The 22,767-nt window shown below is 41.4% G+C and overlaps 1 protein-coding gene across 4 annotated transcripts in view; it reads left to right on the plus strand.

Moving 5' to 3' along the window:
* Nucleotides 1–22,767, plus strand: part of atp8a2 (ATPase phospholipid transporting 8A2) — a 241,996-nt gene that overhangs the window by 75,906 nt on the left and 143,323 nt on the right. For all 4 annotated transcript variants that reach the window (XM_061239651.1, XM_061239653.1, XM_061239652.1 and 1 more), the window contains 4 exons: nt 11,105–11,204; nt 14,779–14,877; nt 15,000–15,045; nt 19,957–19,997. In XM_061239651.1, coding sequence (XP_061095635.1) covers nt 11,105–11,204; nt 14,779–14,877; nt 15,000–15,045; nt 19,957–19,997 — 286 coding nt within the window. The remainder of the gene's footprint in view (nt 1–11,104; nt 11,205–14,778; nt 14,878–14,999; nt 15,046–19,956; nt 19,998–22,767) is intronic.

Below are 22,767 nucleotides of genomic sequence, written 5' to 3' on the forward strand. Positions count from 1 at the left end.
CGCTACATCAGTTTACTCCTGCAAAGCTCACCAACGAACAACAGCAAAGAACTTTTCCACCCGGAAAAAGGACAAGCGAACACATCCTTCCAGCAACCGAGTGGACCAGACGACAGCGCGCGGCTAAGACGCCCCAGCCTGCGCATCTCTCCAGTACATTCACATTACCATCGCCGCTTCTACAAGGACAGCACGTCTTTTGGATCCAGCAATGCATATGGACTCAGTAAGACAACAAACATTCAGGCATAGCCAGTGTTTAGTTTAGTCTAACTGTTTTTGTGAATCTGTGTTTCTATATTTGCCGTCTTATCATTTGAATGTATTTTGTAAGCTATATATGTACGTGAATTGATTCGCCGTCTTTTGCGCATATATAGAGTAAACTACGCAAGTAGTCTTCTCACAGCTAACAATAACTAACACACCCAGAACTCTAGCTTACCCAAGCTAGCTACTCCCACTTTTACCTTTCCTTTGTTTAAGCGACACGCGCGCTTGCGCGCGCCCACACACACGCGCACACACACACCCTAACTTCCCCTACTAATTCCCGTTAGTTTATCTGTTCTGTGTTTGTACGTTGTTTAATAAATATATTTTATTAAACCCTGGTGTCCGTTTTGGAATCACATCGACATGAGAGCCGAGTTAAAGCAGTCTTTCGAAGAACTCCCAACCTTCAGGTTATCGGTATGTTTAATCATTGTTTAATCATTAATATTGGTTATTCTGACCAGGTGTTTAGTATCGCTGCGGGTTTCCTCTAGACGCGGTAAAGTTGATTTTTTTAAATTGCTCATTTGAACAGCAAGGGTTAGGGCTTGAGCCACGTTGTTTGTCTATTACCTGTTAATCACTTCTACTGGTTGCATACCCGTAGAGTGATTGAACATTCGTCTTAAGTAACTTAAATAGCTGTGGAATTTATCAGTAGATTAGCTTTGATTTGGTATTGCTTGTGAGCAATTGTAGGCCATTTAAATAGGCGTGTCAGAGCGACGCTAGCGTATATTAGACTGGCGAAAGTTGTCCTTAGTCAGTAAGTGCATCATTCTGACCAGGTGTTTAGTATCGCTGCGGGTTTCCTCTAGACGCGGTAAAGTTGATTTTTTTAAATTGCTCATTTGAACAGCAAGGGTTAGGGCTTGAGCCACGTTGTTTGTCTATTACCTGTTAATCACTTCTACTGGTTGCATACCCGTAGAGTGATTGAACATTCGTCTTAAGTAACTTAAATAGCTGTGGAATTTATCAGTAGATTAGCTTTGATTTGGTATTGCTTGTGAGCAATTGTAGGCCATTTAAATGGGCGTGTCAGAGCGACGCTAGCGTATATTAGACTGGCGAAAGTTGTCCTTAGTCAGTAAGTGCATCATTCTGACCAGGTGTTTAGTATCGCTGCGGGTTTCCTCTAGACGCGGTAAAGTTGATTTTTTTAAATTGCTCATTTGAACAGCAAGGGTTAGGGCTTGAGCCACGTTGTTTGTCTATTACCTGTTAATCACTTCTACTGGTTGCATACCCGTAGAGTGATTGAACATTCGTCTTAAGTAACTTAAATAGCTGTGGAATTTATCAGTAGATTAGCTTTGATTTGGTATTGCTTGTGAGCAATTGTAGGCCATTTAAATAGGCGTGTCAGAGCGACGCTAGCGTATATTAGACTGGCGAAAGTTGTCCTTAGTCAGTAAGTGCATCATTCTGACCAGGTGTTTAGTATCGCTGCGGGTTTCCTCTAGACGCGGTAAAGTTGATTTTTTTAAATTGCTCATTTGAACAGCAAGGGTTAGGGCTTGAGCCACGTTGTTTGTCTATTACCTGTTAATCACTTCTACTGGTTGCATACCCGTAGAGTGATTGAACATTCGTCTTAAGTAACTTAAATAGCTGTGGAATTTATCAGTAGATTAGCTTTGATTTGGTATTGCTTGTGAGCAATTGTAGGCCATTTAAATGGGCGTGTCAGAGCGACGCTAGCGTATATTAGACTGGCGAAAGTTGTCCTTAGTCAGTAAGTGCATCATTCTGACCAGGTGTTTAGTATCGCTGCGGGTTTCCTCTAGACGCGGTAAAGTTGATTTTTTTAAATTGCTCATTTGAACAGCAAGGGTTAGGGCTTGAGCCACGTTGTTTGTCTATTACCTGTTAATCACTTCTACTGGTTGCATACCCGTAGAGTGATTGAACATTCGTCTTAAGTAACTTAAATAGCTGTGGAATTTATCAGTAGATTAGCTTTGATTTGGTATTGCTTGTGAGCAATTGTAGGCCATTTAAATGGGCGTGTCAGAGCGACGCTAGCGTATATTAGACTGGCGAAAATTGTCCTTAGTCAGTAAGTGCATCATTCTGACCAGGTGTTTAGTATCGCTGCGGGTTTCCTCTAGACGCGGTAAAGTTGATTTTTTTAAATTGCTCATTTGAACAGCAAGGGTTAGGGCTTGAGCCACGTTGTTTGTCTATTACCTGTTAATCACTTCTACTGGTTGCATACCCGTAGAGTGATTGAACATTCGTCTTAAGTAACTTAAATAGCTGTGGAATTTATCAGTAGATTAGCTTTGATTTGGTATTGCTTGTGAGCAATTGTAGGCCATTTAAATAGGCGTGTCAGAGCGACGCTAGCGTATATTAGACTGGCGAAAGTTGTCCTTAGTCAGTAAGTGCATCATTCTGACCAGGTGTTTAGTATCGCTGCGGGTTTCCTCTAGACGCGGTAAAGTTGATTTTTTTAAATTGCTCATTTGAACAGCAAGGGTTAGGGCTTGAGCCACGTTGTTTGTCTATTACCTGTTAATCACTTCTACTGGTTGCATACCCGTAGAGTGATTGAACATTCGTCTTAAGTAACTTAAATAGCTGTGGAATTTATCAGTAGATTAGCTTTGATTTGGTATTGCTTGTGAGCAATTGTAGGCCATTTAAATGGGCGTGTCAGAGCGACGCTAGCGTATATTAGACTGGCGAAAGTTGTCCTTAGTCAGTAAGTGCATCATTCTGACCAGGTGTTTAGTATCGCTGCGGGTTTCCTCTAGACGCGGTAAAGTTGATTTTTTTAAATTGCTCATTTGAACAGCAAGGGTTAGGGCTTGAGCCACGTTGTTTGTCTATTACCTGTTAATCACTTCTACTGGTTGCATACCCGTAGAGTGATTGAACATTCGTCTTAAGTAACTTAAATAGCTGTGGAATTTATCAGTAGATTAGCTTTGATTTGGTATTGCTTGTGAGCAATTGTAGGCCATTTAAATAGGCGTGTCAGAGCAACGCTAGCGTCGCTCCGTCCCCGTTTGTGATGTTATGTTTCACCCCATCCCAGTCTGCTCTCTCCCTCGAAGACCCCCCCCGCGACGTGGGCCTCCACGGCGTCGGAACCCCTCAAACCTCAGCTATCCCCCGCTGACCCCCTGTGAGGACTTTGCTGTCACAGGGGGACTGTGGAACTGCCAGTCTGCCACTCGGAAGGCTGACTTCATCCCTGCGTATGCCTCCCTCCAGTCCCTACAATTCCTTGCCCTAACTGAGACCTGGATCACACCTGACAACACCGCCACTCCCGCTGCCCTCTCATCCTCCTTCTCCTTCTCGCACACTCCCCGGCCTTCCGGCCGTGGCGGTGGTACTGGTCTTATAATTTCCCCCTCGTGGAAATTTTCTGCTCTCCCCCTCTCTGACCTGTCCATATCCACTTTTGAATTCCATTCTGTTGCAGTATCCTACCCTACTAACCTTTTCATTGCAGTTATCTACCGTCCTCCAGGGCCCCTGGGAAACTTCCTTGATGAGCTAGACACCCTTCTTAGCTCCTTCCCTGAGGATGGCACCCCACTGATTCTCCTTGGAGACTTCAACATCCACCTAGAAGCCTCCCAGTCTGCCGCCTTCCTACCGCTAATCGACTCCTTCGGCCTCTCCCTGCAACACTCTCCTCCGACCCACAAGGCGGGCAATGTCCTAGACCTTGTCTTTGTAAGGAACTGCTCATGCTCCGATTTCACGGTTACCCCTCTGCATACATCTGATCACCACTTCATCTCATTCTCCCTCCCTCTTCCTCCCCATCCTCCTCCCCCTCCTCCCACCCACACTTCCTCAGCCCGCCGTAACCTCCGCTCCCTCTCACCCTCTTCCTTTGCCAGCACCGTCACCGCCTCACTCCCCCCTCTCGAATCCTTCTCCAAACTCCCCGCTGACTCTGCATCTGCCACCCTCCTTTCATCTCTCTCCTCCGCCTTTGACTCTCTCTGTCCCCCTGTCTCAAAACCACCTCGCACATCCCCTCCCAGTCCTTGGATATCTGATACCCTCCGTACCTCCAGGGCCAGCCTCCGCGCAGCGGAGAGGAAGTGGGGGAAATCCAGAGACGCTTCCGACCTAATGACTTACCAGTCTCTCCTGGCGGCATTCTCTTCCGATGTCACTGCCGCCAAAGCAAAATACTATCAAACGCAAATTCAGAACTCTGCTTCTAACCCCCGGAAACTTTTCTCCATTTTCTCCTCTCTCCTCAACGCACCGCCTCCTCCTCCTCAGTCCTCCTTCGCTGCTGATGACTTTGCTGATTTCTTCGATGAGAAGGTCACAGTCATCCGCAGATCCTTTACAACCACCACCCCCCTCACTGTGCCCCTCCCCCCCTCTAGGCCCATCCCTTCCTTTTCCACTTTCTCCCCCCTTACGGACTCTGATGTTTCTCAACTCCTGCTCTGCCACCGCCCTACAACCTGTGCCCTTGACCCTATCCCCTCTTCTCTTCTCCAAACTATCACACCTGACATTCTCCCATTTGTCACCTCCCTTGTCAACTCCTCCCTGTCTTCCGGCTGTTTTCCGGCATCCTCCAAGAGGGCCCACATCACTCCGCTGCTAAAAAAGCCTACCCTGGATCCCTCCATCATCCAGAACTACCGCCCGGTATCTCTTCTTCCTTTCCTTTCTAAAACTATAGAACGAGCTGCTTCTACTCAACTTTCTTCTTTCTTTTCTAACAACAACCTGCTAGACCCCCATCAGTCTGGCTTCAGATCGGGCCACTCGACAGAGACTGTGCTCCTCTCCGTCAGTGAGTCACTTCATGCCGCACGAGCAGCCTCCCTCTCCTCTATCCTCATTCTTCTAGATCTCTCTGCTGCCTTCGACACTGTGGATCACTCCATCCTCCTGTCTGCCCTGTCAGCAACGGGCATCTGTGGCACAGCCCTGGACTGGATTGAGTCCTACCTCTCTGGTCGCTCCTTCCAGGTTGCCTGGGCTGGTTCGGTATCGACACCTCGGCCCCTCGCCACAGGGGTTCCCCAGGGCTCAGTCCTTGGCCCGCTTCTTTTTTCTCTCTACACTCGCTCCCTTGGCCCTGTGATCACTGCACATGGGCTATCCTACCACTGCTATGCGGACGATACCCAACTCTTCGTCTCGTTCCCGCCGTCTGATACGCAGGTTTCAGCCCGTATCTCTGCTTGCCTGAGGGACATCCAGAGCTGGATGGACAACCACCATCTAAAGCTCAACCCAGGTAAAACTGAAATGATATTCATCCCTGCTAATACCTCTCCCCATCTGGATCTCTCCATTTCTCTCGGGGATACCACACTCACGCCGTCACCCAGTGCAAGGAACCTCGGCGTGGTGATGGACAGCAGACTGTCCCTTTCCGAGAACATTGCGGCGGTGACCCGGTCTTGCAGGTTCTTCCTCTACAACATACGGAGAATCCGCCCCTTTCTCACCCCCTACTCGACCCAGCTCCTGGTCCAAGCGATGGTTCTGTCCCGCCTGGACTACTGCAATTCCCTCTTGGCTGGCCTCCCAGCGTCCGCCATCAGACCCCTCCAACTCATCCAGAATGCAGCAGCTCGTCTGGTCTTCAACCTTCCCAAATACTCACACGTCACCCCCCTGCTTACTTCCCTCCACTGGCTGCCTGTCATGGCTCGCATCAAATTCAAAACATTGGTGCTAGCCTTCCAAGCAGTTAAAGGGTCTTCCCCAGCTTATCTGCAAAAAATCATCAGACCCTACACCCCTGCCAGACCTCTTCGTTCAGCCTCCACAGGCCGCTTGGCACCTCCCCCTCTCAGAACCTCCACCTCACGCTCACGACTACTGTCTGTTCTGGCTCCACGGTGGTGGAACGAACTCCCCGTTGAGGTCAGAACTATAGAATCTCTCCCCACCTTCAAGCGCAAGCTGAAGACGCACCTCTTCAAGCAGCACCTCTCCCCATCCCTCCCTACCTCCCTGTGAACCTTAATTGTTGTCTCTGTGACTTGCTTTGTGTATCGGTATTTTTAGTTGGCTAGGTAAGCAGTGTTTGGATAGTTAACTTTGGTCACTTTTGCTCTTGTTTGTTTGTTTGTTTGTTCAAAAAAAAAAAAAAAAGAAAAAAAGAAAAAGAAATGGCCCTTGTCCTTATCTTTGTTGTACAGGTAGCAGTTGAAATTGTACTTACCTCTAGGGTCTTTCAGCGAACTTATCCCTGGTTATGGGTATGCACTTTGTTGTACGTCGCTCTGGATAAGAGCGTCTGCCAAATGCCAATAATGTAATGTAATGTAATGTTATTTTAATTATTAATGAAAATACTAAATTTGTGGTTAGATATTTCTGATAACAGTAATTTTATGAGACTGATTACTTTTTTAGCAGTTATACTGCTACACAACGTTTAACTGGCGCCCCGGTTTCGTAGAGAGTAAAATCCCTACGTTATTTTGCGGCCCGTGCGAGGACCCTACATAATTTGGAGTCCCGTGCGAGGACCCCTACAACTACAAACCATCACATTTACCCTGAAGACTTGTGTAGCACAGGTGCTGTGTGACAACCTTTGTCGTTTCAAATATCCACTTGCTAGAAAACGAATGTCAAAAACACTATTTGGTGTCCCTTTAGTATATCATTTCTCCATAGGTTTTAGCTAAAATCCTCCCAGTTTGTCAGTATGCGGCATCTTTGGCAGATGGAAAAAGCAGACAAATCCATTATTAAAAATACATGCAGTTTTGTGAAAGATAAAAAAAAATATGGCAAAAGCTATACTACACTAACATGCTTATTAGAGACCCAATCCATACTTAAAGATTAAGAAAAACCCCATTCATTTTTTCTATAGACTTTTTAAAAAGTATTACAATAGCTTCCAAACGTTTTTTTGGATAACGTTATTAAGTTACATGATTAAATCTAAATTACCCAAAACTAGTGACTGTTTGTTAATTAGTTAGACAGACAGTGCGTGCGTTAATATAATTAGTACTGTACAATATCTATGTTAGTTGTTATTAGTAAGTTAGTGATATACAACATGAACTAGCGAAAAAGCAGGAAGTAAGAAAATGCGAGGCTGAGAAGGAATCGCTGAAACCCGGAAATTTCCGAAACCACCCGAATAGTGTAGCACGCAGACAGGGGAGTTGCTTGGGCAGGGGATGATGAATGCAATGAACAGTAAAGGATAATAAACAGAAAACTAGATATGATGATGAAAAATAATACATTACTAGAAATAAACAAATAACAGCCAACAACTAAGAGACAATACTTATAAGTCTTCTTTTCTGATAATATGCAAAGATTTCAGGGAAACTTGCCTGTGTCTGTGTGTGTAACTTCCTTTTGGCCGTGAAGTTTGAATGTCAGCTAGTTAGGGAAATATATGGCATAGACGAGTGAGCTACTCAGAAGCAAAAATGCCTTAGAAAAACAAAGATCGATCGGACCTGTAGAAAAGATAGCTAAGTTGTCAATATCGGATGGCTTTTTTTTCGCTAAGCATTCGCAACCATGGCAAAACCTCTGTGTGACCACTCGCAAACTTGCTACAGCAGGCTACTGCTGTCGGTAACTTTATAGATGTATTCTACACCTGTTTTAAAAATGGTGCTCTTCAAATGACTTGGAAAAAGTAGAAAAAGTGTGTTCAGTAAGTCTTCTTGTTCTTGAAAATTGCTTCCAATGGATAACAAATATGTTGTAGCCTACTGTTACATTTGTATGTAACAGTACATCCACATCACACATGGCAAACATTAGCCAGTTGTAGCAATGGAGTTTATTCATTTTTAATAACGTTAGTATTGTAACTTATATTGGGGGCTATTGACTGCCCATTGCACCCTGTAGCTTTTGAGTGTTTAGAGAAGAGCAAAATGCAAGATGGTGACATCATTTTATAATAAAATTCACCTGTCAATCAGGCTACGCGGTAGGCACGTTCACTTCGCTCTTCACTATAACCGTTACCATGCCCGCCCCCCCAATATTGAACAGAAAATTACTACCTTGCTTATCACTCACTCTTCTCACTCAACACATGCAGTGGGGAAGCTGAGAGGAGTGCGATGATCTATCCAAGCAATGTGCTGCCAGTTGTTTGCGGATACTGACTCCTAATGCTGACTTTAAGCATATGTCGCTTTGGATTAAAAGCGTCTGCCAAATGACTAAAATGTAAAATGTAAAAACCAGCACACCCTGCGGCTCTCCAGGACCAGGGTTGCCGACCCCTGGTCTAGGCCAAGTGTTAGGGTTTGAGTTTTATTACACCATTTGCTGTACGCTTGCTCTCATGCTGTGCGTCCACCTAGTTTATTTTGCCTTGTTTTAACAGCTACCTCTCTCAAGTAAGGAGCTGTAGGCTGAGTTTAAGGTGGATGGTTGAAGTGCTAATTCCCGCTTGAAATTAAAGAGACTGGCTTAGACTTTTTATAACTTAGTTCAGGTGTAAGGGAGAAGACGATGTTCACCCTATCCATATGTGGAAATTATGGAAATATATTGTGTGTCTGTTTCCTATAGTGGGCGGTTTCCAAGTTTGACAGCCGCCTTATGTTTACTTTTGTATAGTGAGTTGTTTCTGTTTTTCACATTTAAAACTCATTGTGTTCGTTTTCGTAAGACTTATCTATGTTATTTTATGTATAGCACTAGGTCTCAATTCGCCGCTCTGTTGGAGGTAACATCTGTTACGTTGAATTGGTGTACCTCCGACAGTTTGGGGATCTCTAGTAGATCCTCATGGCAGATTGCGTAGTTAGTTTACATCTGCATATGCCACATACCTGAGGGGCTTATGCTTTTTGTTTCCTTCTTAGTGTAGGTCTGTTATATGTATTACACTAAGGTTAACTACACGTGTTTCGGGGTTGAGAGTGGTGCAAACCCCCGATAGTCTCATTTTCATGAGGCTGAGGCTTTCAAGTTTTCCCCTAGTTAGCTATAACTTATTGTTTAACAGTAAGAGTGGTCACAGTTTTTTCATGATTATTTTACTGGGGCACAGAAAAATATTTTTCCCAGTGAACACGGTCTAGCAATGCCCCTGGATTATTTCTGGGGCCAGCAGGGTTGTGTGCAGGAATTGTGAATCAAGCTCTTGTGGAGGGGCGCCGCGCAAAAATATCACAGGATATTTAACATTAGTTCAGTCAGTGTGTTTTGAACAGAAAACGGAGAAGCAGCCACTTCCACCAGAAGTTAATGTCCGTTCAATGAATGTGTTTTTCCTGGTTTATGATTATAGCTGCTTATTGACACTAAGACACTTGGACTCACGTGAACGGGACCAATACGCTATAGCAAAAAACAATAAATAACTACAAAACTTCCCTGTGTTAGCGCACAGGGAACAGCACCTGAAACACAACTACAACAATTTTGCACAGGCTTATTTTCCTGTGCTGTATAAACCTGCCCGGTTCGTAGTCTCTCATTAGCAACAGCTTCCCCACCACAAGGTCACAGGGGAGCACTATTACCTTGTCACTGTATGGTGAAGCGGATAGTGTATGTACCAAGTTTTTATAAAAACGGAAGGAATGAGACTACACACACACAAAAACCAAAGCTGATTTGGAAGTAAAGTCTTATTTATTCGTCTTGAAAGTTGCACTGTTCGGAACATCCAGAGCTAACTTGGTGTTCGGAACATGGTCTTAAGTGGGCTACTTGCATTTGAAACAAAAGTTGGGAACATTGCCTGAGCTAAGCCTATTTTGTGAACCTTAATTTGATTTAATAGTGAGCCAGGCAGCAGCAGAAGATGCAACATATTGCGAGACACTGACAGCATCACTGCATAACAGTTTTTGAACATATGCTACTTGAAAACACGGCAAACATGGCAAAAATGAACGTGATATTCAACAATCTCAGAGGACAGCACTAAGCTGAGTTCAGAGGTTGCTGTAGCCTATTATGGCGATCCCCTGCTACATGTTTTTATTTATTTTTGGCAACCCAATTTTCCAATTAGTACACCCTCACGCAATTAAATGCGGTTATATGCTACTAGATGCAAATAACCTGCATGCAAAGTAAAATATTTGGTTGGATTTGGAAGAATGTTCAAGCTTCGAGTTTAGCTTCTGAAAAGAGCTTCTGAAAGAGCGTTTATCCACCATTTTGGGTTTTGGCGGAGGCTTTTTTGACAATATGAAGCAAAGCAGCCAGTGTAATAACTCACCCCCTTTGCTTTCATTCTCTTTGGTTGTTTCTACCACCTCATCGCAATTATCCTAGTAGCTAGCAGGAGCATCAGCCACAATGAGCCCACACCCCTGGGGGCCAGTAACCTCATGCAATCACTCAATCTCTGAAATGATTGAAAAATCACCATCCCTAATAGGTGTTTTTAGAATAAACAATCAGTTTGGGACAGTGGATTTTCAGTCCACTTGCTTGACCAGGCAAACATTTGTTGAGTCCTGCCTGATTATGAGGACTTTTTCCTGATCTCTATCTCACATCCACAAAAATTCACAGGAATTCCTCAAAAGTCACAGTGTATTAAAACAAAGCTCATGGCCAAGGTTTTAGTACCTCTCAACAAATAGCTGACCACAGTGCTAGGTCACATTTTAGCACAGGGTAATTGTTGTCTTTTGGATTTCAAGTTGAATACCCAATCTGTGGCATGCAATTCAAAGTATTCTATGTAGGTAATAGTTGTTGAGGAGGTTATCATTGTTTGCCTGCCTTTTCAATTGGAAAAATGTATTGCCTGAAGGCTGCATTTAACAACATGATAAAGAACTGAAATGTGAGACAATGTTCTTGTGTGTTTACACTTGTTGTATGAGTGTGGATATATTTTTTTCCTCAGCACAGCAAAGTATGGGTTCCTGACGTTCCTGCCACGGTTCCTGTATGAGCAGATCCGCCGTGCGGCCAATGCCTTCTTCCTGTTCATCGCACTGATGCAGGTAGGTCACAGCATGATGTAGTATGTCCGCAAGTATTGCTCTCTACCAGCAGATTAATGGTCAATTATCTCATCTCTCCCCCGAAGTGTTTTTATTAAAGGTGCAGTTCACCAAAAAATGAATTGAAGTATGTTTCCACTTAGCCAAAGTACTGTCTATCCATCCAGATAATTTCAGTGAGATTTTCTAGATTTGATGAGTTTTTAGAAGAAGTTCACCATGATATAATGGAGCTCTATGGAAACTTGTTTAATGCACCAAGACTTTACATTCAAGAACTCAACAACAATGTATCTTTCCAACTACAATGGCACAATTACTCGCTGTAGCCTATAGGGTAGTGTATAGCCTAGTGGCTATGGTACATGACTGTGACATTACTGGGACCTGGAAGGTTGGTGGTTCAAGCCTCGGTGTAGCCACAATAAGATCTGCACTGCTGTTGGGTGCTTGAGCAAGGCCCTTAACCCCATATTGCTCCAGGGGTATTGTCCCCTGCTTAGTCTATTGAACTCTAAGTCACTGTGGTTAAAAGCATCAGCTAAATGAAAAATTATTTTTATCATTGTTATTCAGCTTCCAGAACTCGTAGTTTTTGCCAAAAAACAACAGTATTGTGCAGTATTGTTATTAGGTATCAGAATTTTTCTGCAACTGAATTATAGGCTTTACGTGATTTGGAAAAGAGGGAAGATATTATTATTAAAAAGGTGGCTCTGCTGTTGTAATGAGTTTGAGTAATGAGTAATGATTCAATCATTAAAATCATTGAAGTAACACAGATTTCTATGTTTCTATATTTTTGACAACAAAACATCTCATTTGTGCTGTTTTTTGTGGCCAAAATTCAAAAGTCTATTGATAACCCCCCCTGCACCCCATTGTTGCTAGTATTGGCAGTGGCACTGATTTTTTTGGGGGGGATCTTTCATCCTATCTAGGTGATACAGCTGATGTGTTGAATACCATTAAATATATTAAATGTGCACAAGATGAGATATTGGTCTCTCTAGATGTACAAAAAAATATTTTGATACCTATGACCTTCAGTCTAAAGGGTAGTGCTATGGGTAGTGCTTTTGCTCTTTAATATGCATGCCTCGTTATGGGCCTCTGGGAGGAGAAATTTGTTAATGCCTGTTCTTTTGTTAATAAACCATTTTTATTTTAAAATTGCTGAATGGAAAAGATAGATAGATTATTATTTGTATATGGGAAGATACTGCGAGTGAACTGAAAGACTTTGATAATCTCAATGCCACAACTGATCTTTCCTTTACTATGGATTATAATAGCGACAGCATTCCTTTTCTTGATTTTATGTTGGACATTATAAAGGGGTATAGACTACTACTTATTGTAAGTTTTTAAGCAGAAATACCTTGTTAAGAGCTCATAGTCATCACCCTAGGCACTTGATAAGTAATATTCCTGTAAGGAAATTTTTAAGAATGCGTAGAAACAGCAGCGCCCACAATGAATTCCAGCCTAAATCTATTGAATTAATGGAACGTTTCAAAAAAAGGGGGTTCTATGATGCACGTCACCTCGACCTGTCAGAGAGCAATCATTATTGGCCAGAAAGTTGAAACCTCAAACTGAGTCACATATTTGCTTTTCAAAAATAATATCACCTTTTCCTGGTGAAATTAAGAATTCTATTTTAAAATAATGGAGTTTACTTAAAAGTGACCCAGCCCCTTATCCAGAATGCAGCAGCTCGTCTGGTCTTCAATCTTCCCAAATACTCACGTCACCCCCCTGCTTACTTATGCGAGCCATGACAGGCAGCCAGTGGAGGGAAGTAAGGGGGGTGACGTGAGTATTTGGGAAGATTGAAGACCAGACGAGCCGCTTGGCACCTCCCCCTCTCCGAAGTTCCACCTCACGCTCACGACTACTGTCTGTTCTGGCTCCACGGTGGTGGAACAAACTCCCCGTTGTGGTCAGAACTGTGGAATCTCTTCCCACCTTCAAGCGCAAACTGAAGACGCACCTCTTCAAGCAGCACCTCTCCCCGTCCCTCCCTACCTCCCTGTGAACCTTAATTGTTGTCTTTCTGTGATTTACTTTTTTGTGTATCAGTATTTTTAGTTTGGCTAGGTAAGCAGTGTTTGGCTAGTTAAGGGGTTTGGTCATACTTTTGCTTTGTTTGTTTGTTTGTTAAAAACAAAAAACAAATAGGCCCTGGTCCTTATCTTTGTTGTGCAGGTAGCAGTTGAAATTGTACTTCCCTATAGGGTCTTTCAGCGCACTTATCCCTGGTTATGGGTATGCACTTTGTTGTACGTCGCTCTGGATAAGTGAGTCTGCCAAATGCCATTAATGTACTGTAATGTAATGTAAATTAGCTCAATCCCTTCTCTGATTTCATTCAGACACTCTCTTCAGAGATCGCCTTATCCATTCATAAACCTCAGAGAACCTCATGGATGCTGAACCAGCCGATAGGATTTTATTCTTGTGGTCATTGCACACAGTGCTCTAATTCTTCAAATATGAGTTAACACATCCACACACTGGTAAAAATAAAATCTTTTATCAACTGTAATAAAAGTTGCGGCTGGGACTTTGTCATAGGTAGATTGTCCATGGAGCCGTGGTGGCGTATGGCTAAAGTAATGGAACTTGATGTAGTTTGTTACAGTTGCACACAGAGGACCGGGGTTTCTGTCCTGGTCCTGCCAAAAGCTGTATTTAGCTGGCTCACATGGAGCAGCATAATTGGCTCGCTGCTCTGAGGGAGGGACTCAGGGGTTAGTAGGATCACCGCGCACAACAGCGCCCCGGGCTGGGAATCCTCGGGCTCATGGTCACAGGCTCTCAGACGATACGGCTTGAAGAAGGCGTGTCGTTCTCTGGGTCACCAGATCTCTCCGGGCCTCCAAGGTATGGGGTTGTAAGCGGTGTATCCCCAGCTAACACAAATAATTGGAATAGAAAGGGTATAATTGGCAACCAAAAAATAGAAACAAAAAATCCAGCAGGACAGTGATTTTGATTTTGCTACATCAAAATTCACACAGAAATGGTTCTGTGAAAACAACATCCATGTTCTGTAATGGTCATCTCAGTCTACAGACTTAAATTCCATCAAAAACCTGTGGTCTGAACTGAAGAGGCAGGTATCCCAAGAATATCAATAATTCTGAAAGGTTCTGCATGGAGGAATGGTCAGCAGTACCCCAAAATCTCTAACTTTATCACTAATTATAGGAAAAGACTCATGACTGTCATCTCTGTCAGCAACACACCAAGCATTAAACTGGGAAGGGAGGGGGGTAATTGTGAAAGCTGTTTTTAAGGGAAAATGCTTTTCATTTTTTATTTGAAAAATGTAGGACTTCGGTTGATTCCACTGAATCATTATTAAAGCACACAGGTTGGAAAATAAAGTGTATGTCAATAGATGTATTGTTTTTTTTTAGTTTATTCATGCATATTCATGCATATTTAATTGTGGACCTGACTGTACATGTACATGTGCACTCACACACTCCTGCATCAATCTGAGTGAGCTGTCAGAAATACTTGCAGTATGTGTCATACAAATTTCTTCTGATTGTTTCCCTAGCAAATCCCTGATGTTTCTCCTACGGGCCGCTACACAACACTGGTGCCACTTATCTTCATCCTTACTGTGGCTGGAATTAAGGAGATTATCGAGGACTATGTGAGTTCACTGCTGCCCCCTGCAATACCGGGGGCTGAACTGCACCACAAAGAGAATTTACAGCTAAATGTAGATCTGTACAACAGCAAAAGGCTAACTCATTCCACATCCGTCCCCTACAGAAGCGGCACAAGGCAGACAACACAGTCAATAAGAAGAAGACAACAGGTATAGTCTGTGTGTGTGTGCGTTTGTGTTTGTGTGTGTGTGTGTGTGTGTATTAGTAATGAAAATTTCATGCCACGGTTATCCTGGACAAAATCATCTAGACTTACAGTATTATCTTGGTATAGTGAAAATATGATCTATCTTTAAAGTAAAAGTACTTAAAGTACTAAAACAAAAAGAAAAGTCCCTGTATGACATTACCTGCCAGTTCTTTCTGGAACTTACCATTTTTGGCCAAGACTGGTTCTGTTGCAGCTGCCAACATTTACAGAAATACAGTGCCCTCCATAACGTTTGGGACAAAGAATCATAATTTTTTTTATTTGCTTCTGTACTCCACAATTTGAGATGTGGTTACAGTGCATATTGTCAGATTTTAATAAAAAGGCATTTTTATACATTTTGCATTCATCACGTATAAATTGCAACAGTGTTTATACAGTCCTCTCCAAAAGTATTGGAACAGCAAGGCTAATTACTTCGTTTCTGCAATACACTGACTAGATTTGGGGTTGAGATAAAATGATGAACACATGACAAAAGTTCTGAATTTTAGCTTTTATTTCCTGGTATTTACGCCTTAATGTGTTAAGTTACTTTGGACAGCAGAATAAGCTGTTTGGCATTGGCATTTGGCAAATTTTACATGAGCGCTACCCATATACTCAGCTGTGCTGCTCATCCCACAAATGCATGTTCATTACAAATGGGGCACCATTTAAAAGGGAAATAAACAGGCTTTTCAACGGTATAAAATGAAGCGAGCATTGTTACAACAGAGAAATAATCTACCAAACACAAATTTCCGAACTTTTTGTTCGATGTTTATAAGGCTTTATTTGTCACTACAACTTGAAAAATGGCTTAAATGGAGCAAGACCCTTTTTCCGTTTACTTTGCTAATTTACAGAACAATGTAGGCAAAAATGCTAAAATTAAGTTGTTCTTTATTCTTTGTGGTAAGGGTCGAGCACACCACATCCATAATAGTTTCTAATTCCAAAAATGTGGTAACTAGGAGAAACTTCAGTAGAATGTCCATTGTTTACTTATTGTTCCCATTTTTCTATGTTTAGCCATTGCAGTGGTTTGGTGCTTCTGCCTCAGGCCTTTGGTTTTTCCACAGTAATTACTTGTTATATGAAATATATGCTCCGACAGTAGGGGGGCAGCAGTGCATCATGAGGAGCTTGCATTGTCATGAAAGAGCTGAAAAGCCGGAAGTAAATACAATCCCAAAATACTTGCCAGAGGGAAACAGACATTTGTATCATGGTAATGTTTCGTTTCTATCTATACACAACTCAAGTTTTAAACATGGCTTTCTTATCAGGGGTGCAATTTCTGTCTCTTTTTCTCAAAATGCGGACAATTCTGGTGGAAAATCCAGCTATGACCAGTTTGAAATTATAAACAATCATCTGTTTCAAAATATAGCTTGAGCTGGTGAAACCATGTTGAATATGGAACTGTGGGGTGTACTACAAAGCAAGAATAATGGGTTGGCAAGCTAACTTAAGTGCTAACCCTGGGTTTTCTGTACTACGAAGCTCAGTTACTTTAAATCGAGGTACAGTAAATCCTCAAATTGTGTCCGGGATTCTATTTGAAGCCGGGCCTCGGATAATAGCCGGGGGCGTGGCCGATTCAGACAAATAAAGGCCGGCCCCCAAATACAAGCCGGGGTAATATTGCCTACCAGTAGGGCTATCAGTCCATGAGCACTAGAAGACATTGTTTCGATTTAACTCAATTAAATAAAAGAGCTCTTCTTAATATTTTATATTGTTGGTTGGTTTAATACTTTTGCCAATGAAAAGTCATTGTCCTACACCATGGGTCTCCAACATGTTGCTCTCAAGCTACCAGTCACTTGCCGCCCCCTTCTAAGTAGCTTGCCAAAGGCTGAAGGAGTATACATTTAAACACAATTGTTCCTGCGAGGCATTCCAGCCTGCGAGGCATTCCAGCCTAGAATTTAATAAAAAGTAAATCAGGCAAAATTTAAAATTAGGCTACTAAGGTTTCCATGTATTTACAGCACAGCGCACATTCAATGAATGAATGAAAGCGGCTGCCTTGGCTCGCAATAAAGAGACGGGTGGAAATCCCGAAACTCTTTCAACTACATAAAACTTAACAGTGAACCATCAAATACCCCCCAGATTTCAGTGCCCATCAGTCCCAACATTTAGCAATAGAATCAAACAGTCCAAAAGTAAATTAAATCCCAAACCAAAGCGAAAATCTTTTGATAGCCTATCGGTGCTGCTCCAAACGAAACGCATGTCTCACAATAAAAAGTTAAGATCCTTAACTTGCTGTCATCTACGCTAATTTGTTATTGTTCATGAAGGCGTGTCTGGCAAATTGTTATTTTATGGATTCTGGACTTGCATGTGATTTATTGTGTTTGAGAATATTTGCAATAAACTAAGTCTGTTAAGACTGACACTATGACTTACCAAACGGTGTTTCCTGATTAGCCTACACTAATTGATTTCTGAACGGTTACAGGAAGTGTTGGCCCACTTTACTTTATTTCTAAGAATAGAATTCTACACCAGAAGCCTAATAAGAAATAAAGGCCTGCCTCGAATACAAGCCTGCCCCAAATAAAGGCCTGTGCTTTGTGCAACCTAAGTAAATAAAAGACCGGCTGCACGGTTAACCTGGTCCGGGGCAGTCACCTGGTTCATGTAGGCTTCAGCATTTTACATTAATATGTGACTATTCAAGAAAGAAAGAAATAATAATGAGTTTTGGCTGGAGAATTTGAGATGATAAGGATTAGATAGACACCTTGACTGTAACCAGTGGTGTAGGCCTACTTAAAGGTACAATAGGTAAGATTTTTGTGTTAAAACATTGCTACAAGACCATTTTAAATCCCTTCCTATTGTTGAAAAAGGCTCGCTGACATGTTGACTGACTATCTGCCTGTGTTTATAGTCTTTAAATTCGGGTTTCAAAATATACAGTTGATGGGCCATCACTGTACAAAACAATAATACATACAAGCTCACTGGTTGGTTGGTTCTGTGCCACAGTGCCACACACACAGCCAATGGCATGGAGGCTTATTCTGTGCCACAGCCAATGGCGTGGGGGCTTATTCTGATTGAAGCGATCACTGAAACTCTGTATACTATTGCTTATTATCCAACCGAAGAATACATATGTAGTTAGAAAACAATACCAGTTCCCTATCGGTAGCAACAAGGAAATTAGCCATAGTTAGCTCAACGAATTTCGGCAACTAATGTGGGAGAAAAATATAATGTCGTACAGTGTAACCTAGGATATATGTATCCAGATATGTACAATGCATATAGTTAGAAAACTGTTTAAAAGAATAAATTGTGCTTGTGACAGATAACCAGCAAAAATGTAAGGGAGGGGTGAGTGCTCGGCCGCAGCTTCAGGAGATAAGGCAGAACACTCTCCCATCGTTGTGTGCGCTAAGGTGCTTGTTATGATAGAACCAGCCTAGGAGGAAAAACGGATGATAAATGTAAGCTTTGTAGTTACTGTAGCAGTGTGTTAATTGCAAAACAAATGTTATATGACTTAAGGAGCAGATGTGGGCCCAGGAGTACAACGCGTGATGGAAAAATACTGAAACACTGTATGAAGATGATTGGCTTTCACCGTAATGTATGCATGCGATAACTTTGGATGTGTAATGGTATAAGAATAGACACCCTGTCTGCTAAAATGTGAGAAAAAGTGTTTTCTCACATTGGTGTGATGCATTCTCCATGCTTTGTTATAGGGCTAATAAAGTTTGTATTATTGAAACTCTCCTTGCTGTGAAAGAACTGGGTTCTTTTAAACGGGAAAGGTTGCTTGCAAGACGTCCCTCCTTGGAATTTCCTCCACACTAACTAATAGCTAATTTGCTTCTCTTCCAATTCCTCTGCAGTTTTCCCTATAGTTCAGAAATTGTTTGAAAATTATCTATTGTACCTTTAAGTACCTTTAAGTAACAAGCAATTCCCGTGCCATTGACTGTGGCAATTATAACCAATTGTTGGTCCGTCAACTGCATATTTTGAAACCTGAATTCAAAGTTACAGTTGGTAATTTCAAATTAGCTATTACTAGTTAGCTTGCTGAATTTACAAATATGCACCTGAGGCACAAGGCTTGTGCACTATGCATCACTACTATGTTCGTATTTCCTATATTTTATCGTAAGTGGATATTTGTACATTTGTCAAGCTAACTATAGATTAATTTGCTTGTTGCTACCAATAGTGAACTGGTATTGTTTTATAACTAGATAAGTAGTCTTCACTTGGATAATAAGCAATAAAAAGCGCCAATTGGTTGTGGCAGTTAGAACCAATTTTCAACCAGTAAGCTTGAATTTTTGTACAGCTGAACAATGTTTGGATACAGAGTGACGGCCTGACAAATGTATACCCAAATGAAACCCGAATTTAAGGACTATGAACACAGGCAGAGGGTGAGTCAACATGTCAGTGAGTCTTTTTCAATAATAGGAAGGGATTTACAATGGTATTGTAACAATGTTTTAACACAAAAATCTTACCTATTGTACCATTAATAGCTGCTCTGTGATTTGGCTACTTTTAAAATAGTACCAGTGCAAAGAAATTGAACGATTCAATTGTTTTATTTAACTGTTGGAATACTTATAAATCAGTTGCTGTTTCACTTTTGTCATTTTGACCAAGTTTAACATTGTTAGATAGCTTGAAAATTGCAACTGTCAACAGAGGGAGTGTAATGTTACTAACTAGTACTAGTTACACAGTGCTAGTCCCAACTGTGTTATGCTCCAGGCTGTTCTCTATATTTTTGCACATCTAAAGGAGAAAAAATCTATGTAGAGCTATGTTAAACTGATCATAGTAATGTCATTGTAATATCCTTCTGTTTCAGTGCTACGGAATGGGATATGGCAGACAGTAATCTGGAAACAGGTAATAGACTCCATGGGCCTCATTCACAAAGCTGAAATTATAATATTTGTTCTGAAGAAAATTTTCTACAAAATGGAAATAATGAAACATGAGCAGAGCTTTGTTTTTGTTTGTATCTGAGGTGTATCGTATGATGATTGTCTAATATGTGTAAATTTGATGTGCCTGTTCATGTGATTAGCATAAAAACACCCAAGCCATCCAATAAAGGCATGCAGACTTAAGGGTTGTGTCCAAACATAAGTAATTCATTGCTCTCTGCAAATCTATGTGGTCCCTAAAGACACATTCTCTCCTCAAGGCATGGTTAGTAATCCAAAACCCTGAAATGAGGTGTGAAAAAACATTGGGCGTCATGCAAGTATCATTTTCATTTTTCATTTTCATATTCGTATCTCTACTTTTTCTCGATTTTTTTATCATATGATGGGCTTGTATGAGTGTGCCACATCAGATTCAACAAACACCCCAAAAACACCACATAGGGCTAGGTGTGGCACCCCACTTGTTTGGAAGTCGTTCATGAAAATGGTATCTAAGGAAAGTTCACAAGTTTAGAGATTGAAATCCTGCTTTCAGTGATAAGCAGTGTCACCTGAGGCATGTACCATCACTGAAATGAAGAAACAGTTTTTTCTTAAAGAAACATCTTGCCACAGCAAAGCAGTAGATTGCAAAGGGAGGGGGTCAAAGGGGAATCTCTGTCACAGATATGGACAGAGTGTGTGCTGGTTTTTGTTCCAACCCAATTGCCATCAAATAATATTAACAAGCTATTCATATTTCTTAATTAAGGTGCTTTTCATCTTAAGATGTATTATTTACTTTGAACTAAATTATGCCAGAAATATGGTTAGGTTTGGTTGCCAGGTGTCAACTCATTAACCAATTAGGAGCCTACTGATTCACTTCAGTCTTTCATTTGATCAGTTTTAATAAATAATGTACCGCTTTTTCTGCTATTTTTCTGCAAAATGTGTGCATTGGTTTCAAAAAAGCAAGATAAGCACAATATAGTCATGGGAATTTTATTATTCATGGTATGCATGGCTATCTGAAAGGTATGTAGCCCCGCTGAACATGAACAGCACCTAATTAAGACAAATTAACAGTTGGATTGCAATTGTGGTTGTAACAAAAACCAGCATATACATGGGTTCTCCCAAGTTTGGGAACCACTGACCAAGAGGAAATGGTGAATTTCAGTTCACTGAAAATATTTTACACAGCTACATTTAATAGTTGACAAGTCACTTACCAATAAGCTACCTATCTCCATGAGCACCGTGAGCAAGACTCACTTCATTATTTTGCAATACAAAGTGCAGACTGTATGGTAGAGCGCTCCCCCAGCACAACACAAATAAATATTCTCAGTCATAACTATATTATAAATTATATTATATATTAACTATATTTTAAATAATGTTATTGTATTGTAGGATTATACATAGGAGAAAATCGGTGAATGCAGCAAGTTCTCTAAAATCGAACGATTTAAGAACAAACCTGTTTGTAATAGAGTAGTTGTTGTAGGTCTTGCATGAGGCCCAATGAAAATGAAATTAAGTTTTCAGAGAACTAAAGAAGAATGAAAACTTGTAAAAATCTGAGGTTATTCTGATAGGTTAGCGTAGTGAAAATAGCTTATTTATGCATATAATTGTACTCATGAACATTTTGTTGTTAATATCAAATTGGCTTTGCATAAATAATAAACCAAAAATATAAACCTCTTCTGCATATATGCCTTCATGTTTCCAAACTAGGGATGGGATGGTATGAAAATAAATTCTTAATTGATGGTATTATCTTGGTCTAGTTAAAATACACTGAACATAAAATAAAAAAAACATAGTCTGTTCAAAACATATCAGTAAAATGTCCCAGTATGGCACAGCCTACTTACTAGTATGTTCTGGAACTTCATTTTTTTACATAGCCATCGTTGAAAAGACAGGTTCTTCAGAACGTGGAGTGGCATAATTGGCTTGCTGCTCCAGGGGAGGGACTTGGCAGGGTTAGTGTGATCGCCGCATTCAGCGCCCCGGAGCATCTAATTGAGACGAGGCGGCTTTGGGAAGGCATGTCGCTCTCAGGGTTGCAAGATCCTACTGGGCCACCGAGGGACGGAGTCGAAAGGCAGTGTATCCCCAGCTAGCACTAATTGGATTATATAGGGTATAATTGGCTGCCAAATTGGGCGAAAAATTTTAAATATATATTAAAAAGAAATATATTATAATGGGCTCCAGAATTATCCTTGCCAAAGGTGGATGCACCACATACTAAACGAGGGATGCCAATAATTATGAAACCTTGTTTTTGGTGAAATCTGTCTTTTTATAAAAATGAATGTTTGATGGTTCTATGGAACATTAATAATATACAGTACTTTTCACAGGTTGGCATTTTGAGTTTATCAATAATTATATTGTTTATGTTTAAGTATTTTTTGTGCATTGCCAGTCAGGGGTGCCAATACTTCTGGAGCTCACTGTATCTTAGCAGCTTAGCATCTGCCAACATTTACAGAAATTATCTGTGTAGAAAGTTGTTTAAAAGTTTATACGCTCAGAATTTTCATGTCCTTAAACCTATCAGGAGGCATCAGCTGTTGTCTAAAGTCTAACAAAAGCTGACACCTACCGATACATTTAATCTTTCGGAATTCTGAGCATCAGAATCAACCAGTGATTAGGCTAGTGGCCCACAACAGGAACTGGACTGAATGAAAATAATAAACTGTGGTTCTGGCAGAGATTATAGC

Source organism: Conger conger, chromosome 4 (genome assembly GCF_963514075.1).
Source record: "Conger conger chromosome 4, fConCon1.1, whole genome shotgun sequence".
NCBI classification, from domain to species: Eukaryota; Metazoa; Chordata; class Actinopteri; order Anguilliformes; family Congridae; genus Conger; species Conger conger.